General features: G+C 39.4%; 1 protein-coding gene across 3 annotated transcripts in view; it reads right to left on the reverse strand.

The window, feature by feature from the left end:
• Positions 1–17,800, reverse strand: part of TBX15 (T-box transcription factor 15) — a 125,122-nt gene that overhangs the window by 38,110 nt on the left and 69,212 nt on the right. For all 3 annotated transcript variants that reach the window (XM_060413360.1, XM_004002385.6, XM_027973642.3), the window contains exons 2-5: positions 13,390–13,603; positions 7,736–7,837; positions 5,897–6,068; positions 4,632–4,799 (exon numbers count right to left, since the gene is read on the reverse strand). In XM_060413360.1, coding sequence (XP_060269343.1) covers positions 4,632–4,799; positions 5,897–6,068; positions 7,736–7,837; positions 13,390–13,490 — 543 coding nt within the window. In that variant the 5' untranslated portion in view covers positions 13,491–13,603. The remainder of the gene's footprint in view (positions 1–4,631; positions 4,800–5,896; positions 6,069–7,735; positions 7,838–13,389; positions 13,604–17,800) is intronic.

Below are 17,800 nucleotides of genomic sequence, written 5' to 3' on the forward strand. Positions count from 1 at the left end.
GCTTGAAAAGTATTCCATCAGGATAAAAAATTTTAATCCAATGTAAACAAAAATTCTATACTAATTTGATTGCAAAGTTAAGGCAAAACTGGCTCAGTAGTTCAGGGTATAATGAGTGGCTCAGAAATCCTATTGGATTTGCTTACACAAAGCTGGCCTGACTGTGGTTTCAGACTTCCCATTCAGTTCATGTAGCCAATTCTCATCAAGAAATAAGACTGTGTGACCTGAGGAAGACAGGGCTGTGCCATTTTGAAATCTAGTTTCCTATTTGGAGAAAAAAAAAAAAACACAAAAAATCAAGGTTCAGCAGTCTTTTTCCCCTAGAGAGGACAAAGACTCTGTAATGGAAATTTCCTGTTAATTCCATGAGGACATATATTGGCATCAGCTTCTTCCAAGAAAAAGCATTAAGGGTAGCATCACCTTTATTCCTACTTCTACCCCCTTGTCCTCCTTGATGAGAGTCTGGGCATCGTGTACTTTCCTCTCTGCCATGGGCCTGCCAAGGTGGCACTCCAAGAGCAAATAACGGCAATAATAACTTCAGTATGTTAGCAGCCCTGGGAGTCTATGTGTCAGTCAGCAAGGGTCAGTAGAAAGAATGGGCAGGAAAAGCATCAATTATTTCATGAAAATAGAAAGTCTTTCTTCACATGCCACTCCTATTTATATGCAAAGAAGCAGAATCACAGATACATCAGGAACCTGGAAGTAGAGGTATGTTGGGTAATTAACCATTCAGTCATGTTCCAAGCATGTAGTCAGTGCTGCATGGACTATAAATAGCTTAGAATTATGGAGATGGAAGAGTCTTTCCTTCTAATTAGTGGTTTCAGTTTCAGGGCATCCCCAGTGGCACAGTCGGTAAAGAATCTGCCTGCAATGCAGGAGACATGGGTTTGATCCCTGGGCTGGGAAGATCCCCTGGAGGAGAAAATGGCAACCCACTCCAGCATTCTTGCCTGGGTAATCCATGGACAGAGGAGTCTGGCGGGCTACAGTCCATGGGGTTGCAGGAGTCGGAAGTGACTTAGTGACTAAACCACCACCACCATGGAGATGGAAGGGTCCTTCCTCCTAATTAGTGGTTTCAGGGCTTCAAAATGTCACAGGCTAATTCTAAATCCTCCCCTTCCACCATGTGAAAGATCAATATTGATATTGCAATTTTATATTCTACCAAATAAACAGAATTAATAGCTCCCCACTATCTCTTCCTGCCTATTTCTTAAAATAAATGACATTTTAATAACACATTGAAGCCTCAAAAGACAGAATAACTTGCTGAAAGTGACACAGGAAGCTAGTGGAAAATTTAGGACTAAAATCCAGGTCTCCAAATGTCTAGCCCATTGCTGTATGTGGAACAACGTACTGCCTTTTAGGAAGGCTGGACAACAGTTCACTTCAATTCCATCCCCTCTACTGTCCTTCCTGCTGTGTGCTCCTCCAGACAAGTCCCTGAGAACAATGAGAATCTATCCCTGACTCTCTCCTCTTTCCTTACTCCTAGCCCTCCTAAACCCTTCCCTTAAAAAAAAAAAGGAAGTAAACAATTTTGCTTTAAGATATTATTTGTTCTCAATCTAGAAGGCTGAGGAAATAAAAACAGTAATTACTGAATGCAGCTCACAAAAGAGAACAGTTTATGCTACCCGGCATCTTCATGACAAGTTTGAAAATTATTGGTACATAACAGATCTGCCTTACAGGATGCAGCCCTCTAGATCCCTGGGGGAGAGACCCAAGGTTAGTTTGCTTTATTAGAAGGCACTGTGTTATATTAAATCATATCTATACAGCCAAAGGGAATGTTAAACAATCATGCTTATTGATTTATCCAGGCAATGGAGGCTTGTTAAACAGGCAAAAGCCATCATATGGATTTTAAAATGGGTGGAATTGAGTATGACTCATCTATTTTGAATGTCAGCACATCATGAATTCACCAATGTGACATGAGAACAGAGAGATCAAAGTAGTTACCTATTGAATATAATTCCTTCGAGAGCCCATGTACCTCCTCCAGTCCCCAAAAATCCTTTTTCCTTAATAAATTTATTCTTTAAAATTGCCTCTATTCACCCATTATCTTTCACGCCTGTGCAGACCCAGGCATTTAGCAATATAGGCTGACTACTATTAATTAGATGCCAGGTTTATGTCAGTGATAATGCATGTCCCCTCATCTAGTCCTAGTAAGGTCAGGACACTTTCAGGCCAGGAAACACAAGATGAGAGGAAAACACAAATTGTGTGACCTTCCTCAAGGTCACACAATTTGCCAATAAAAAGGTAGAAACCAAACAGATAGGTCTACTACCAAATCCCATGATCTTAGTCATAGCATCCCACCCCTCCCAAACTACCATTGCCCCTATTCAAGTCCATATGTGGGCTACCCTGGTGCCTCAGTTGGTAAAGAATCTGCCTGCAATACAGGAGACTCAGGTTTGATTCCTGGGTTGGGGAAATCCCCTGGAGAAGAGAATGGCTACCCATTCCAGTATTCTGACCTGGAGAATTCCATGGACAGAGGAGTGAGGCAGGCTACAGTCCACAGGGTCACAAAGAGTCAGAAACGACCGAGCAAATTTCACTTTCTCTTTCAAGTCCAGATATAGGCAAAATATTTGTATGAGTAGAATGTACTCAGACGGTGGAACACTGTCTATGAAATGCAAAGGAACTGAAAGAGATTTCACGCTCATGCTTGGTCTTCTTTCATTGTCTAGTGAGTTGTAGAGTTTTAGCTTTAGCTTGGATTACAGTACTGACTCTCCTGGCCTCTAGAATGGATCTCAGTGAGGCAGTGGAATGGTCATTCAACAGTGTTCTACTCTGCTCTACAGGCTACATTCTAGAGTCATATTTATTGCCACATCTCTCCACCTGTATGAGAAAGTAATGATTAAAATGGTGGCTGGTGTAGTCTTGGAAAAAGTTCAACTATTCAAAGAACTTATATTTCCCCTCTTCTGTAATACAATTAATCCCAAAGTCCCAACTGCTCCAAAAGTCATGTTGATACTGCTGCTCTATCTTGTATCAGAGCTTAAGAAATCTTGATTATTAAAGTTTTTTGTAAGAACCCTCCATGGCCTCGGCAATTTTTATCCGAGGGCTTTGAGAGAGTTTAAACAATTTTAAATAGCGCCCATAGCAAACTAAAGCTCTTCTTCTACTTGAGATCAAATGCAGCATCTAAGAGGAAAGTCTGAAGTTGGGAACAATTTACAGCTGCTGAGCAAGTGCAACAACCATATAGCACTCAACCTTTGTCCGACTAAGGGATTATTGTATGTCAAATTCCCCTAAGATAAAAAGTATCCAAGGAATCTCACCAGGATGTACTATGAAAGGTAGAAAAAGTTTCTATATGAACTGAAGATTGTGTAACATACCTTCACCTGCCTGGCACATAGTAAGCCCTCAATAAATATTTAGGAAATGAAGCTTTCCTGTTTCTTTCTTTGTTAGAGCACAGTGCCCAATATAAAAGGTATTGAGTTCTATAGTATGAGTCCATTTTGCTCCAAGCAGGCCCAAAACAAAAGTATGCAAAGTTTCAAGTAAAATAAACAAGCAAAAATTCTTTGTTTTGGAAAAGAATTCACTGCAGGATCCTGTTAATTAGACAATTTACCAAAATGTGAAATACAATCTAACTTACAAAGTGAGATTTATATGTAACTTTTAGAGAACTGCATAAAGTGAGAAAACTTGTAAATCCATCAAGTCATTCTCTTCAAAAAAAAAAAAAAAAAGCATGTTTTTAGAAATGCCCACAGTAATCCTAGACTTGGCCTCTCTCTTCCTCTCCCCCACCAACTAGCTAATTTCTATGTGTCTCTCAACAACAGAAAAAGCTTCAGTTCTTCCAGGAAAACTTCCCTCATTTCCCACACCAAAGAAAAAACAAAACAAAAAACACCAAACCAAAACAAAAAAACACCCTGTCCACATCTCTGTTATTCCACTGTATTATCATTATGTATTTATGTATCTTTCACTCAACTTAAACTCTTCTTTGCTTAGGGAGAAATGAGATTAAGAAATGAGTCTTAATCTGCTAAGCTTAGACTATTATAAGTTCTCAATAAATATTAACACAATGAATGAATATATTACTGACATCAAATCATACAGATCCTAGGGTGTGGCTGGTGAGCACAAGCCAACTTCGTCTGAAAGTATAAATGGAAGTGGTGAGTCTGACATAGAGTCTGAGAGGCTTGATGACTTTGATGTAGCCTGATGGAGGGCTCCACGGAGAGGATAAAAGGGAAAGAATGAATCAAACCTCAGGAATTTCAAGTGATGAGGAACATTTGCCAGGATGTAGTAGAGATCATGAAACATGGGTACAAGTACAGAGAGACCTGAAAATGACTTAGGTTTGGTCCTCTTGGTCAAAGATCTTGTCTCTGATCTAAATCTAGACTCTGACAGCTGCTACCAGGCATTATCACCTTGTCATCACCAGTGCTGTCTGTGCGCCACCAGCCTGGCGGCTCTCTCTCCAGCATTTCAGTGCCATGGAGAAGGACTAAGCAGTTCTTACAAAAGGATGAATAAACTCCATGAAAGGCAGCTGCAGCAGGCAACTCTTAAAGGCAGCATCTTACCTGCTGGTTCTGATAGGCTGTGACGGTAGTGAACACTGTCTCAGGAAAGTTGAATGTCTTCACTCCATCCCCAACAGGGACAGGTTTGGTGGGTGAAAGGTCACTGCTGAAATCCTTGCGAATCACGTGTACTCGAGGCTGGTATTTGTGCATAGAGTGAAGAATGATCTGAAATGAGAAGGGGAAACATTACTCCAGGGTTGCCTCTAAGATCCCTACATCTTTTTCAGTTCTTATGCAAACAAATTACAGGATAAAAGCATTATAGGAAGACACAGATTGGAGGTGAGATGTACAGGAAACTGGAAATCACTGTACTTGCCCATGGCTGGAAGGACTAAGTGACTGGAGCATCACATCACATAGAACCCTGTACCAGAGCATCTCAATCATAGGCGGTGAGTGCAATGTGTCTTCTTCATCTGGATAAATACTGAGTGAATTGGTTCTGATACCAGCAGACTCCACTCCACTAAAAGGTCTCAGAACCCCTGCTGTGTGACTGATGTTCCCTCCTGCTTCACATTTTCAGCATGGGCTCATCTGTCTTTAAATTTTAGAAGCCATTATTTGAACTTTGCTATTGATTTTATGGACATTCTCTCATGTTATGTGAGAGCTAAGGGTAGATGGATGTTCTCTCTTCCTCAGAAAGTTACCATTTCCCTAAAGACAGGAGCCATGATTTTAGCTTCCTCAGTCTTCATCCATAGCATCCAGGATGGATTCTGGCATTCAGTGAAAATTCAGTGTGTTAACTGCCAAAATTAAATCAGGGGCGCCAATTATACCTGGCCAGCCTTAAGACCTAGTCTTCTCTGATAAATTCATAAATTTCTTGACCAATCAGCCAGAAATGCCCCTACAACTGTTTCTCTGAGTTTATTGCCCTCAGAGGATAATATGAATTACATGGTATGACTAGTAGGAATTATTCTACTAAATGATGTGATTTATTTCAGCATTTTGAGATGCGTCCTGTGTTTCTGTCTGATTTCTCCTGACTTGACAGTGAGCTCCTGGAACACAAGAACTCTGTCTGATAAACACAGTCTGATACATAACAGATAGTTGCTAAATGTTAGATGTGTAATGAACGTAATTTCACAAGAGGAAAAAAAACTTTTATGCTTGCTTAATTACTTAAAATGACTCAAAACAGCATAGAGATTCTTTTTTACCCATTTGAAACAGCCTGGGACTAGTCAGTTCTAGAGGAAGAGAAGGGAAAGAGGAAGGTAGAGAAGATGGGTTATTTCACTCACATGTCCTTGATCATCCAGTTCATTGTTGGTCAGCTTGAGTTTGTCAAAACTGACCACCTGTCTCATCCAAGTATCTCCAGAAGCTAGAGAATCAGGGTGTATATAAACTCTTGGGGGCACGGGGGAATCAGCATTGCCGGCCACCATCCACTTGGAGCTGTGATACACATATCTGAGACAGAGAGGGAGAGGGGAGAATTCAGAGACAGATGCAGGGGAGGAGCAGACACCCAGGAAACAATCAGGGACAGAGGGGAGGAGACACAAATGAGAAAAAAATGGAGGAGGGAGGATTAACCAGAGAATACAAAGGAGCAAAAGGGAAGGGTGGATAACCAGGGAAAATGAAATAGAGATGGAAATGGGAAACAAGATGGGTGGGGGAGGGCAGAAAAGTGTTGTGGTTAATGATCAAAGCCGCAGCTCTCACAAGGAAAACATTCTCACAGCTCCTTTTCTTTCTTCTTCCTCTTCTTGCCTTGCACCCCTGTGTGCACACAGGCATCCTGAACCCACGTGTTTAGCTATGGAAAAGGTATTTTACTGCAACCTTTCACCTTTCAAATGCAAACCATATAATCCATTGGCCACTTGCTCGGGGTTTGGTTCCTTATTAAAAACATCTTCCATATTGTCCTATAAAACACAGCCATGTGCAGAGACCCTCCAAGCCTCTCGCTTGTTAACCATTTCTTAGCTAAGACTGAATTTTGAAGCATTTTGATGAAAACTTAGTTTTGAACATCCACATTATTTTCCCACAAAGTCACTGGAATGAGACTAGGTTAATCAAAGAAAACTAACTGGGAAGTCTTGGTGTTTCTGGGAATGGCTGCACTAAGACAGCAGTCTCCATTTTCACTGAAATGAAGGATGTTTTTAAAGAAAGGAGCATCTCCCCTGCTAAGCCCAACATCAAGACCACTTTTTCTTAACCAGCACTCCCTCTAACATACAAGTAATGAACTTCTCTATTCACCTCTAACCTCCAAATTAATGGGCTTAGGGCCAAGTTCTGAAATATCTTGAAAATGAGCCATGACTCACTGATTTGACTGAGAACTCAGGCAATCAATTAAGCCACAACCTGTTTCCGACAAGAACTATGTGTGAGACACATGGAGACTTGCCTTTTAATGGCTTTGAAGGAATGTTATTTAACAAACTTGTTCATAATCCATATTAATTACCAATAATCCCCCTAAATAGATATTCTTCTGAGGTCTTACTCAGTTCTCCTATTCGTCCCCTTCGTCAACAACAGGATAATCCACCATGTATATAATTGAATATACTGTACTAATGCACTTCTCTGACCACTTTTCAAAATAAATCATCTCAGCTCACTTAGTATTTCATAAAACAAATCATTCAATACGTTAATCACTTTCAACGTTAACTGAATTAGTTTTAGACTTAAGATCCATTTGATTTTTGCTACCCTGGCATACACTACACAATCCCACTTTTTTAAAAAAATTACTTATTTTTGTTTTTTTGGCTATGCCATGCAGCATGCAGAATCTTAGTTCCCTGACCAGATATGCCCCCTGCAGAGGAAGCTTAGAGTCTGAACCACTGGTCTGCCAGGGAAGGCCCTATATAATCCCAGTCTTTATAGAAATATTAGGAGGATCCAGACCAAACCATTACCTGTTCTGACTCCCTGCCTCTCTCCTGTCTGGTGTTCTGCCACAGGCCATTGGCATATCCTCTATCCTTGTTCCCCATCCAGTACATTGTATGGTGGGAGCACTGTTAAAATGTGTCATCTAATGAGTTTACAGAACATCCTGGGTGCTGGTAATACCCACAATTCCACATGCCAGTCATCATTACCTGTATCTTTTATTGTCCACAGGTACAATGTCCATTGCTATGTAGTACTGCTGGTGTGGATCCAGGCCAGTGATTTTCACTCTCATGGCAGGAAACATCCTCCTGTGATGGGAAACAAGGCAGGAAGCTCAGCAATCAGAGGGGAAGAAGAAGCAAGAGTAAACACTTGATGAATCTCTTCTTAATAGGAAGCACATCGAAATCCCATATCCTTTAATTCTCAAAGTTGGCTGTTTTTTTTTCCACTTTGAAAATTACCACTATCAAATATCCTGAGGATTTATACTGCTGAAATAACACCTCTTCTGAACTTAAATTGAACTGTTTGATTATTCATACACTCAAAGATCTCATACCATACCATGCTTTACATTATTAATTTTTAATGTGAGATAGAGACAAGAGATAGATAGATAAAATGCATGTATATACATTCTCTATTAGACTGTAACATTCTTCTCTCTTTTTTTGGCTGCACCATGCAGCTTTCAGGATCTTAGTTCCTCAAACAGGGATTGAATTGGGCCGCCTGCAGTGGAAGCATGGAGTCCTAACCACTGGACCGCCATGGAATTCCCTAAAACATCTTTAAATATACTTACACTTTTATACTTAATACACTTGAATAACTTATATTCTTATTCCCTAAGTAGCTTATCACAGTTAATTGCAGTGATCATGAAATACTTTTTGATTGTCTACTTGAAAATGACCACTCTAAAAATAATATCTCAAGAAAAGAAGGAAGGTGCTATCAGTTCTCAAACAAAGGACCACCAACATGTTTTTGTGTTTTTTTTAACGCATAAAACTGTAGAAAAATTTCTGCAAGTTCTCAGGCTGTCAACGTGTGTGTCAGAGGAAGGACCCCGTGGAATAAGAAGCAAATACCAAATGAATTCTAGTGGCCTCTGGGCAATACCTTGTTTCTACCACAATGGCTTGTTAAACTTGCCAAAGCAAGCGAGGTCAGGATATGGCACTTTACAACTACTCTCATAATTGAAGAGGAGGAGAGGGAGCAGCCCCAAAGAGGTATTGAGTTTCAAGGAGACTAAAATAAAATTTGCCATTCTTCTTTAACCATAAGAAAGAAGAAAAACATCAGGCTATTTTGCATGTCATTCATTTAGGAGCCAAACATAAAAAGTGCTCAGTTTTTAAAAAAATGTGGATTGCCCTGAATGTGCTCTAGGGTACTTGTACACAAAATGCTGCATTAAGTTTAACCATCTGGGGCCAGTTAGTTGAACTGGGCAGAGCACAGTGCTAATGAGGTCAAGGTCACAGGCTTGATCCACATATGGCCTAATTGGCTTTGCTCCATTTCACAGCCATAGACCATACCCTGACCCCAGACAGTCATCTCACAAATGTGCATTGGTTGTTTACATGAGGGGCTTTCTGTGCTAGTCACACACTCTACTACTCATCAAAAATTACTCAGAAAACAAAAGTCCTCTGGTTATAGGTTGGCGACATCATAATCTTATTTGAGGTTAAAGCACAAGAGTGACCATAGACCTTCAATAGGGGTGGCTGTTTCTTAAATATTTGCAAAGAATAATGTCAGTATTACCAATTCTTCTTTTTCACTTTATAACTTTCAGAAGCTTCTATTGGTCTTTCAGTTTGAGATTTTCTTTCTCTACTCTTAAAAGTCTTCTATTTTAGTATTATGGTGAGCTAATGAAATTTTATTGTGGGCTGCTCATAATGACTAAATCTATCATTCACTGTAGGTGAGGCACTTTGATTCACATTAACTCTTTCCAAAAATTTGGGAACCTTGGTATATACATGTACATATAGATCATTAATTCCCTTCTTAATAACAGTGACTTATGATTGCCCTGTCTATATAAATGTTTGGAGAACATCTCTCTGGGGGTGAAAAATCCTCTCTTACTACCTGAGATAAGAAAATGTGGTTTCTGTCAGCCAGCAACAGAGGGCTACACTACACTGAAAGAGATGAATTTATTTCCTGATGACTTCAAGAAAAAGGGTCAGATGGTTTTAAATTCAATACCTGTTTTGTCCAAAACATTTATATGACCTTGAGTGGAGATGCTACCTGTCTTTTTCCAGTTCTTTAGAACTTAAGTTCTGTAATGAATGAGCTGTATGGCTCTGGATAAGTCATTTAAATTCACCATCTATAAAACAAAGGAAAATAACTAAACAATCCTTACAGTGACTCCTTGCTTTCAATTCTATGCTGATATTTGAATTCTCTCATTAAAATCTTAGCAAAGTTGCTTTTTCTTTTTGTCAGTATTTTAGCACAGAATATCAAGCAATGTCACAACACCCAAGGAAAAATTAATCTTTCATATTCACAAAATGAGAGTTTAGTTTTCATTTTATGCCTAAATTTAGGTCAATTTTTTGACTTCCAAACCCATTAATCCCTACAAACACCTCTGTCCATGGTGCTGACCACGCAGGTTCTGTTGGTGCACTCAAAGATTGAGGGTTCTGTAGACTACAGTAGTTCTGAATCAACAAGTTTACAGTTTGGAATGTGAAAAGAAGTAGATGGTGACTAAGGTCTGAGAGGGGAAAAAAGAACAGAGAGGCATGCATAACTAATAAAATGGAAACTGAAATTAAAACTGAAAAGGACACTACACAGGAAGAAAAATGAAGTGAAAAGGAAAGAATTAATTTCTGGGATGGGGAGGGAATGAAGAAAGTTTACAGAAGAGAAAGACTTCTTTGCATGTTTCTCAGCGGTTCCAGAATTACTTGAGCAGAGTTACTGACAGTAACATTAATAGCTGAGGCACTCCAACATGGAAGCAACAAATACAGTTTCTAAACCTAAACAAAGGGGTATGAATAAAGAACAAACTGTATGTCTGTGCTCAGAATGCCCGGATGTTGTTTAGTCACTGAGTCATGTCTGACTCTTTTGTGACCCGATGGACTGTAGCCCATCATGGCTACATGGCTCCTCTATCCATGGAGTTTCCCAGGCAAGAATACTGGAATGGGCTGCCATTTTCTTCTCCAGGGGATCTTCCCAACCCAGGGAGTAAACCTACATCTCCAGTAAGGGCAGGTGGTTCTTTAGGCAGGTTCTTTAGCACTGAGCCACCTGGGAAGCCCATATACGCAGACCAAAGTGAATTTGTGAAGGTAGAGATACAGAAAACAAAACACTACAGAATAAATCATGAAATGACATCACAGGAGAGCTGTCAAGGAAGTGTCCGAATAAACTGAATTCAGTGATGTGCAGGGAACAGGGAATGATATCAGGAACAAACGTGATTAAAATACACAGACACAATGGCATCTGGCCCCATCCCTTCATGGGAAACAGATGGGGAAACAGTGGAAACAGTGTCAGACTTTATTTTGGGGGCCTCCAAAATCACTGCAGATGGTGATTGCAACCATGAAATTAAAAGACTCTTACTCCTTGGAAGGAAAGTTATGACCAACCTAGATAGCATATTCAAAAGCAGAGACATTACTTTGCCAACTAAGGTCCATCTAGTCAAGGCTATGGTTTTTCCAGTGGTCATGTATGGATGTGAGAGTTGGACTGTGAAGAAAGCTGAGCACCGAAGAATTGATGCTTTTGAACTGTGGTGTTGGAGAAGACTCTTGAGAGTCCCTTGGACTGCAAAGAGATCCAACCAGTCCATTCTGAAGGAGATCAGCCCTGGGATTTCTTTGGAAGGAATGATGCTAAAGCTGAAACTCCAGTACTTTGGCCACCTCATGTGAAGAGTTGACTCACTGGAAAAGACTCTGATGCTGGGAGGGATTGGGGGCCGGAGGAGAAGGGGACAACAGAGGATGAGATGGCTGGATGGCATCACCGACTCGATGGACATGAGTCTGAGTGAACTCCAGGAGTTGGTGATGGAGAGAGAGGCCTGGCGTGCTGCAATTTATGGGGTTGCAAAGAGTCGGACATGACTGAGCAACTGAACTGAACTGAATGTTAATAGTAGTAAGTAAACTGTCCCCAAAAGAAAACTGGAAAATCTAATAGACAATAAAAGTAGTATTTCCCCTCTCACCAAACTAATGCCCTTAACAAACATTAAGAAAAAGAATAAAAATATCTTCCTTGAATTGCTGTTTCTGTCCAAGTCATAATATCTCAAAATGTAGAATGAAACTCAGCAACAAAAAAAGATGGCTTTCGAAAGTAATTCTGAATAAACAGCGAAGTCTTACTGTATAGCACAGGGAACTATATTCAAATACCCTGTGATAAACCATAATGGAAAAGAATATTTAAAAGAATGTATATATATGTGGGGGGGGTGTGCATGTGTGAATATACTGAATCACTTTGCTGTACAGCAGAATTAACACATTGTAAATCAACTATACTTCAATTTTTAAAAAATAATTCTGATAGGTATTTTGAAAGTAATTCTCCTTCAATTACTCAAATTGCTCCTCCAAATAAAGTTTTTTTAATGATTTTATTCTCTACTAAAACTTAAAGAAGGAAGGGGGTTTACAGAGGAGAATGAAACTGAATAAGACTTCCGGTTCATTTTAAGATCATCTTTTTATAACATCCTAATGAGAGGTTTCTCTAAATGCATATTCAAGTGAACTAGACCCAGTCAAAACATGTTTTTGCTTTAAATGTCCATGGTTCATGAAGACCGTTTACGATCAGTGAGGTGAGTCTTTTTGGTCTCTGTGATGTGAGACTATGTGGATTGACTCTGTAAATATGAAACCAGTATAACTGTTTTAATTTCAATGAACTATTCATATACACTAAAAAATTCAGATACACTAAAAATTCTTATACACTAAAAAATTCAAAGGGCAGAATAGACATAAATACTTAAGACAACTGTTTTGGAGCCAAACAGATTTGTGTAGAATTCTGAGCTGTCCTTTACTACCTGTGTGGCCTTAGTCAAGTTAATTAACCTCTTCCAGCTTTTGCATCCTCATCTATATATGGGATTATCATATCCTCCCTCAAAGGACTCCTGTGAAGTTTAAATAATGTAATACATGTTGAATATCTAGCACAAAACAGATACCTAACTCTGAACATATGTAAAAATACCAATAAAGAAGTAGCTTAATTAACGGTGTTTATTTCAAGAGATGCTGTGTTTTTAAAACTTTTATCATCCTACCTAAATTGTTTTGAAAGTTTTCAGCAGGTGCCATTAAAGTGATAATTTCAAGCCAACAGTAAAACATAATGAATCAATCAGCAGAGTTCCAAAACTGAACCAAGCCCAAATTTTACCAAAAACAAAATTCTTACAAAAATATCTGGCTGATTTAAATGCCTTAGAAGATGCAAGCTTTTTCTCTTGAAAACACTGGTTGGTGAAGTAACACTAGCTTTGGCGATCTATTATTTGACTGTTAGGTACCATGGATCTCTAGTACTGGTTGGAACACATGTGCAAGCAGAAAATGTTTGTGAGGGTAGAGGCTATTTAGGTTTCAGTGATTCTTGGAGGAAAATAGCAAAATCCAATAAACACAGAAAAAGCATTTTATCAAGATATCCAGATGCTGAAAAGTGAATGGGAGTGGCTTTGGCTTCCCCAAGGCCACCTACCACAAATAAATAAAAAGAAAAATAAGCTCCTAAGTTTGTTCTCCTGGTCTTTGAATCTGGCTATTAAAGGAATTGTCCTTACCTGCCTGCTTTGGTGATAATCATCTCAGTTCCAATGTCATGGAACCTCTTCCAGAGGTCAGCACATTGTAGCTCCACCTGAATCTCTTCCATGGAAGACATGGCGGCAGGCACGGGGCCTGCAGCCCCAGGGCCCAGGTCAGCGTGAGTGTCAAAGGAGCAGGAAGTCCGCTCAGTGAGCACCTCGGAGTCGGAACCTGTGCTCTGCTCGGAATCTGCAAAATAAATAATTGAGCCTTAGGTGAGAAACTGCTGACTCCTCCCATGCCCCTGGCCTCAAAAAGATGGAGGCAGGGTGGGGGGCACGATGGGGTGGGGAGAGGGGTAACAAAAGGAGGCTTAAAGCTGGGAAGCTCCAGTGCACAGTACTCAGGGTATTTTTTTTTTTTTTTATGGTTTGTTTTTGTGATTTACGATCTTCTTCCAGGTTTCATGTTTCCAACATGACATCTGGCATTTTAGTAAGTTCTAGCAACAGCTGAAGAAAATTGGTCCACAATAGGCAATAGAAAGAGTATGAATGTCACCGTGTTGAAGGGAATAAAACCCAAACTGGGGCAACAAAATAAACAAAGGCCAAATTTTAAGAAAGAATCATCATCACAGACTCCAGCTGCAAACCCAGATTAGGCTTTTCAACTTGGGGGCAAAGATTCCATGCTAACAGCAATGTATTCTTTAATTCCATATGTCCATCAGTCAGTTACTTTTAAACACAGCAACTTTTCCTCCATTTATATATCCTGGTCATCACAAGTAATGAAAAGCTGTTTGGGATCTTCAGAAACACCTTGTTGTATATTTGAGTAAATGGCTTTCCCTAAAGCCCAATCAGGCCATTTTGGATTTTAAAAAAAGACAGTCTGTTGTGAGGCAAGGATGTAAGCATATGGAAAAGGTTACCCCAAGAAGGCGGTTAAAACAAAGGGAATAAATGAGTTTAGGAGACACCTTGATTGGTTTCTGAAGTATGGGTAGAGGGGAGGGCTGATCCGAACAGGAAGGTAGGATTGAGAGCAACCAAATAAAAAGCTGGCATGCTGGGCCAGACGGTCCTTTCCTCCTGCGTCTTCTATTCTCAAAGAAGGGGCAGGGTTGGGGGTGGGGGAGTAGGGAGGATGCAGACAAAAGAGAATGCTAGAGGCAGATCTGTAATTTTTCAGAATTTACTTTTAGAAAAATTGTATCTCCTAATATTTTCCAAACTTGGAGTAGCTAGTAGTTTCCTTATGTCAAATGATACTGCAAACCAAGAACCTATTTCTTCCACTCATCCTTAACATCTAGGATTCTGATTTCTACCCCCTAATTAAATACATACATAAAGAAAGATTAAAAACAACAATGTCTTATTCTGACAACTGGCTTTTCAATGCTGTCAAAGGTCAGGACCTCTTGGGCACCAGTCCTTGACATTAACATGACGGAAGAAGACTGGGACACAACGCCAGACCATCTCGTGGCCATCCTCACTAACTGGAGCAGGTTTCCAGGCCTAAGAACAACGCCTCTCACGACACCTTTACTTTTCTTCCTTCCAGTCCTAAAGTGTTCCTCTCTCAAGCCCAGGCAGCATTCCTAGCAAGAATCTATCACAGCATTGCAAGCCCATTGGAAGCCAAGTGTTGTTTTTCTCCATCCTCTCCAGTTCCTAACCCTCACTGCTGAAGACATTCAGCACACCGCAGAACTGAACCAAGCTCCCAAACAACAGGGAAGCCTCTGCCCATAATCTTTAGTTTATCCACAATCACTGATCCAGTCATCATCTTCATCAAAAACATTAAAAAGTTGTATAGCCAGATTTTCCATGTCTAAACATATCATTTTATACCTTGGACTAAACAGAAGCTAATGTTGGTCTCTTCCAAGTACAGAAAAGTGGAGCTATTCATCTAAGGTGAGAGCTGTAGTTGAGTGACAAATCTCTACCCCAGCCTGAGTCAGTGTGCCTTTCAGCAGAGCCATGACATCATCACACACTCTCCAAACAATAATAATCCAACCCCCTGAGGTGTGGATTCCCAAATCCCATTTTGTTTCTGTGATATGCCAAGAGCTCCTTGCTTATCACTAAAATTGTGACTTTCTCAAGATCTTCTCAAAGCAAGATTTTTAAAAAACAGTCTTCTCCTACTTTTGAGGGCAAAGTACTATGAAATCTCCCTATCATAGCATGCTATGCTTGTGAAAGAATTGGAAATAAACAACCTAAGTAGAGCCCAGCAAAAATTTTTGACACATTATTTCTCTAGCATGTGTTTAGGAAGGAGGAAAGAAAGGAAAGATACTGCCGAACTAAGTGATCAATTTCTAGAGGTAGCCAAATTGAGGTAGGGATTAGAATGGGAACGGTGGCTGCAGAGTAAAGAAGTAAAAGTCTCTGTTCTTAACTCCTTTCATCATCTGGAATAAAATAGGTATTCAGAATGTAACATTAAATAGACTAATGAATAACCCTGGGCAAATTATTTAGCCACATAGGACCTATTTCTTCATAGTACAATTAGAAGGACTGAACTGAAAACTTTCATAATCTCTTCTACCTCTAGTGGTTTGAAGAATGTAAGAATCCTTCTTAATGCAACTTTCAGGATTAACCCAGACTACCTCAATTAGAAGCATCATTTTTTAAAAAAAATTCTACTTCAAAACTTTAGGAAAAAGTCCAAAACACATGTAAATAAGTCAAAAGAGATAAGCTTTTTTAAAGATCATTATACAAATTGCTTAATTGGGACTTTAGTTCTAAATATTCAATGGCTGACTATTTCTAATAGACTGTTAGCTGTTCAATGGTTTGTTGTTTTTTTTTTTAGATAAAACACCAAAACCATGATTCATGAAAGAAAAATTCGATAAGTTGGACTTGAAAACAAATTGCAGAAGCATCAAATTATAAACTGTCTCGGCAAGATAATGAAATGAGGAAAAGACTGAGGATCCAAATTCACATTATCATAGGAGTTGAAGAATTGAGTATTCTGTTTATAGTTTCAATCAAATCCATCAATAAGCACCTATCAGCATGTGGCCCTATACAAGGTACCATGTAGATAATTTGAAACAGAATCCAGACCTTGAGAAATTTCCCAGTTGGTTAGTGTTGATTAATTACGTGTTTATTGAGTGCTTATTATGTGCCCGGCACTGTGCTAGATTCTGGAAAATACTGAAATACACAATGGATCTCTTTACAGAACAAGTAGAAACTGGAAATGTTCATAAATAATCAGAGACTGAGACAAATACTACCATGCAGTTCTCCATACCATTACATATTTTTCTGTATGTCACATAGGAATTCAGGGAAGAAAGAGATCTAAGAGGGCTGGAATAGTCCATGGTTACTAAGAAAGGAATGGACAAGATGTGGAGGCAGAGGCACTATTTTCCCATGAAGAGGCTTTTCAGAGACAGTTGTTTGCCTGGAAGTACTCTGTGCTCCTGAAGTCTCACTCCCTCACAAAATAAAGCCCAAACGACTTCTACATACAGAATGCAGGCACCAGCCCACATGTTCAGTCACATGAATGTAGCATGTAATTTTCTGTCCTTGATTAACTGTCATAGGTTGGAAACAAAATTAATATTATAGCTTATATAGCTTGTTTTTTCAGAAAGGAACATGTATGTTTTATTACAGAAACTGTAGATGATCAAAAAGACAGAAAAAAACAAATCACTTTTAATCTCATCATGTAGAAATAAACACACTTTTGTGAGTGTAGCATTTTAGGGTATTTTCTGCAACTTTTATTTACTAACTTCATCTTTCTAAAAGATTAATTTACATTTATAGATATTAACTGACATATAACCTAATGTTAGTTTCACGTGTACAATATGAAGATCCAATGTATGTATATACTGTGAAATAATCATCACAATAAATCTAGTTAACATCTTTCACGACACCTAGTTATTTTTGTGTGTACAATCAGTATTTTTAAGATCTCTCTTCCTAGCAAGTTCAAATATACAGTACAATATTATTAATTATAGTCACCATGCTGTACATTATATCCTCAGGATGCATCTATTTTAATAACTAGAAATTTGCACCTTCTGACCATTTTACCCATTTCACCTCCCCTCCAGCTCCTGACTCTGGTAACCAACCAATTTGTTTTTTGTAGCTAAGAGTTTTGGAGAAGGAAATAGCAACCCACTCCAGTATTCTTGCCTGGAGAATCCCAGGGACGGAGGAGCCTGGTAGGCTGTAGTCCATGGGGTCGCTAAGAGTCAGACACAACTGATCAACTTCACTTTCACTTTTCACTTTCATGCATTGGAGAAGGAAATGGCAACCTGCTCCAGTGTTCTTGCCTGGAGAATCCCAGGGATGGGGGAACCTGATGGGCTGCCATCTATGGGGTCGCACGGAGTCAGACATGACTGAAGCGACTTAG

This window comes from Ovis aries, chromosome 1 (genome assembly GCF_016772045.2).
Source record: "Ovis aries strain OAR_USU_Benz2616 breed Rambouillet chromosome 1, ARS-UI_Ramb_v3.0, whole genome shotgun sequence".
NCBI classification, from domain to species: Eukaryota; Metazoa; Chordata; class Mammalia; order Artiodactyla; family Bovidae; genus Ovis; species Ovis aries.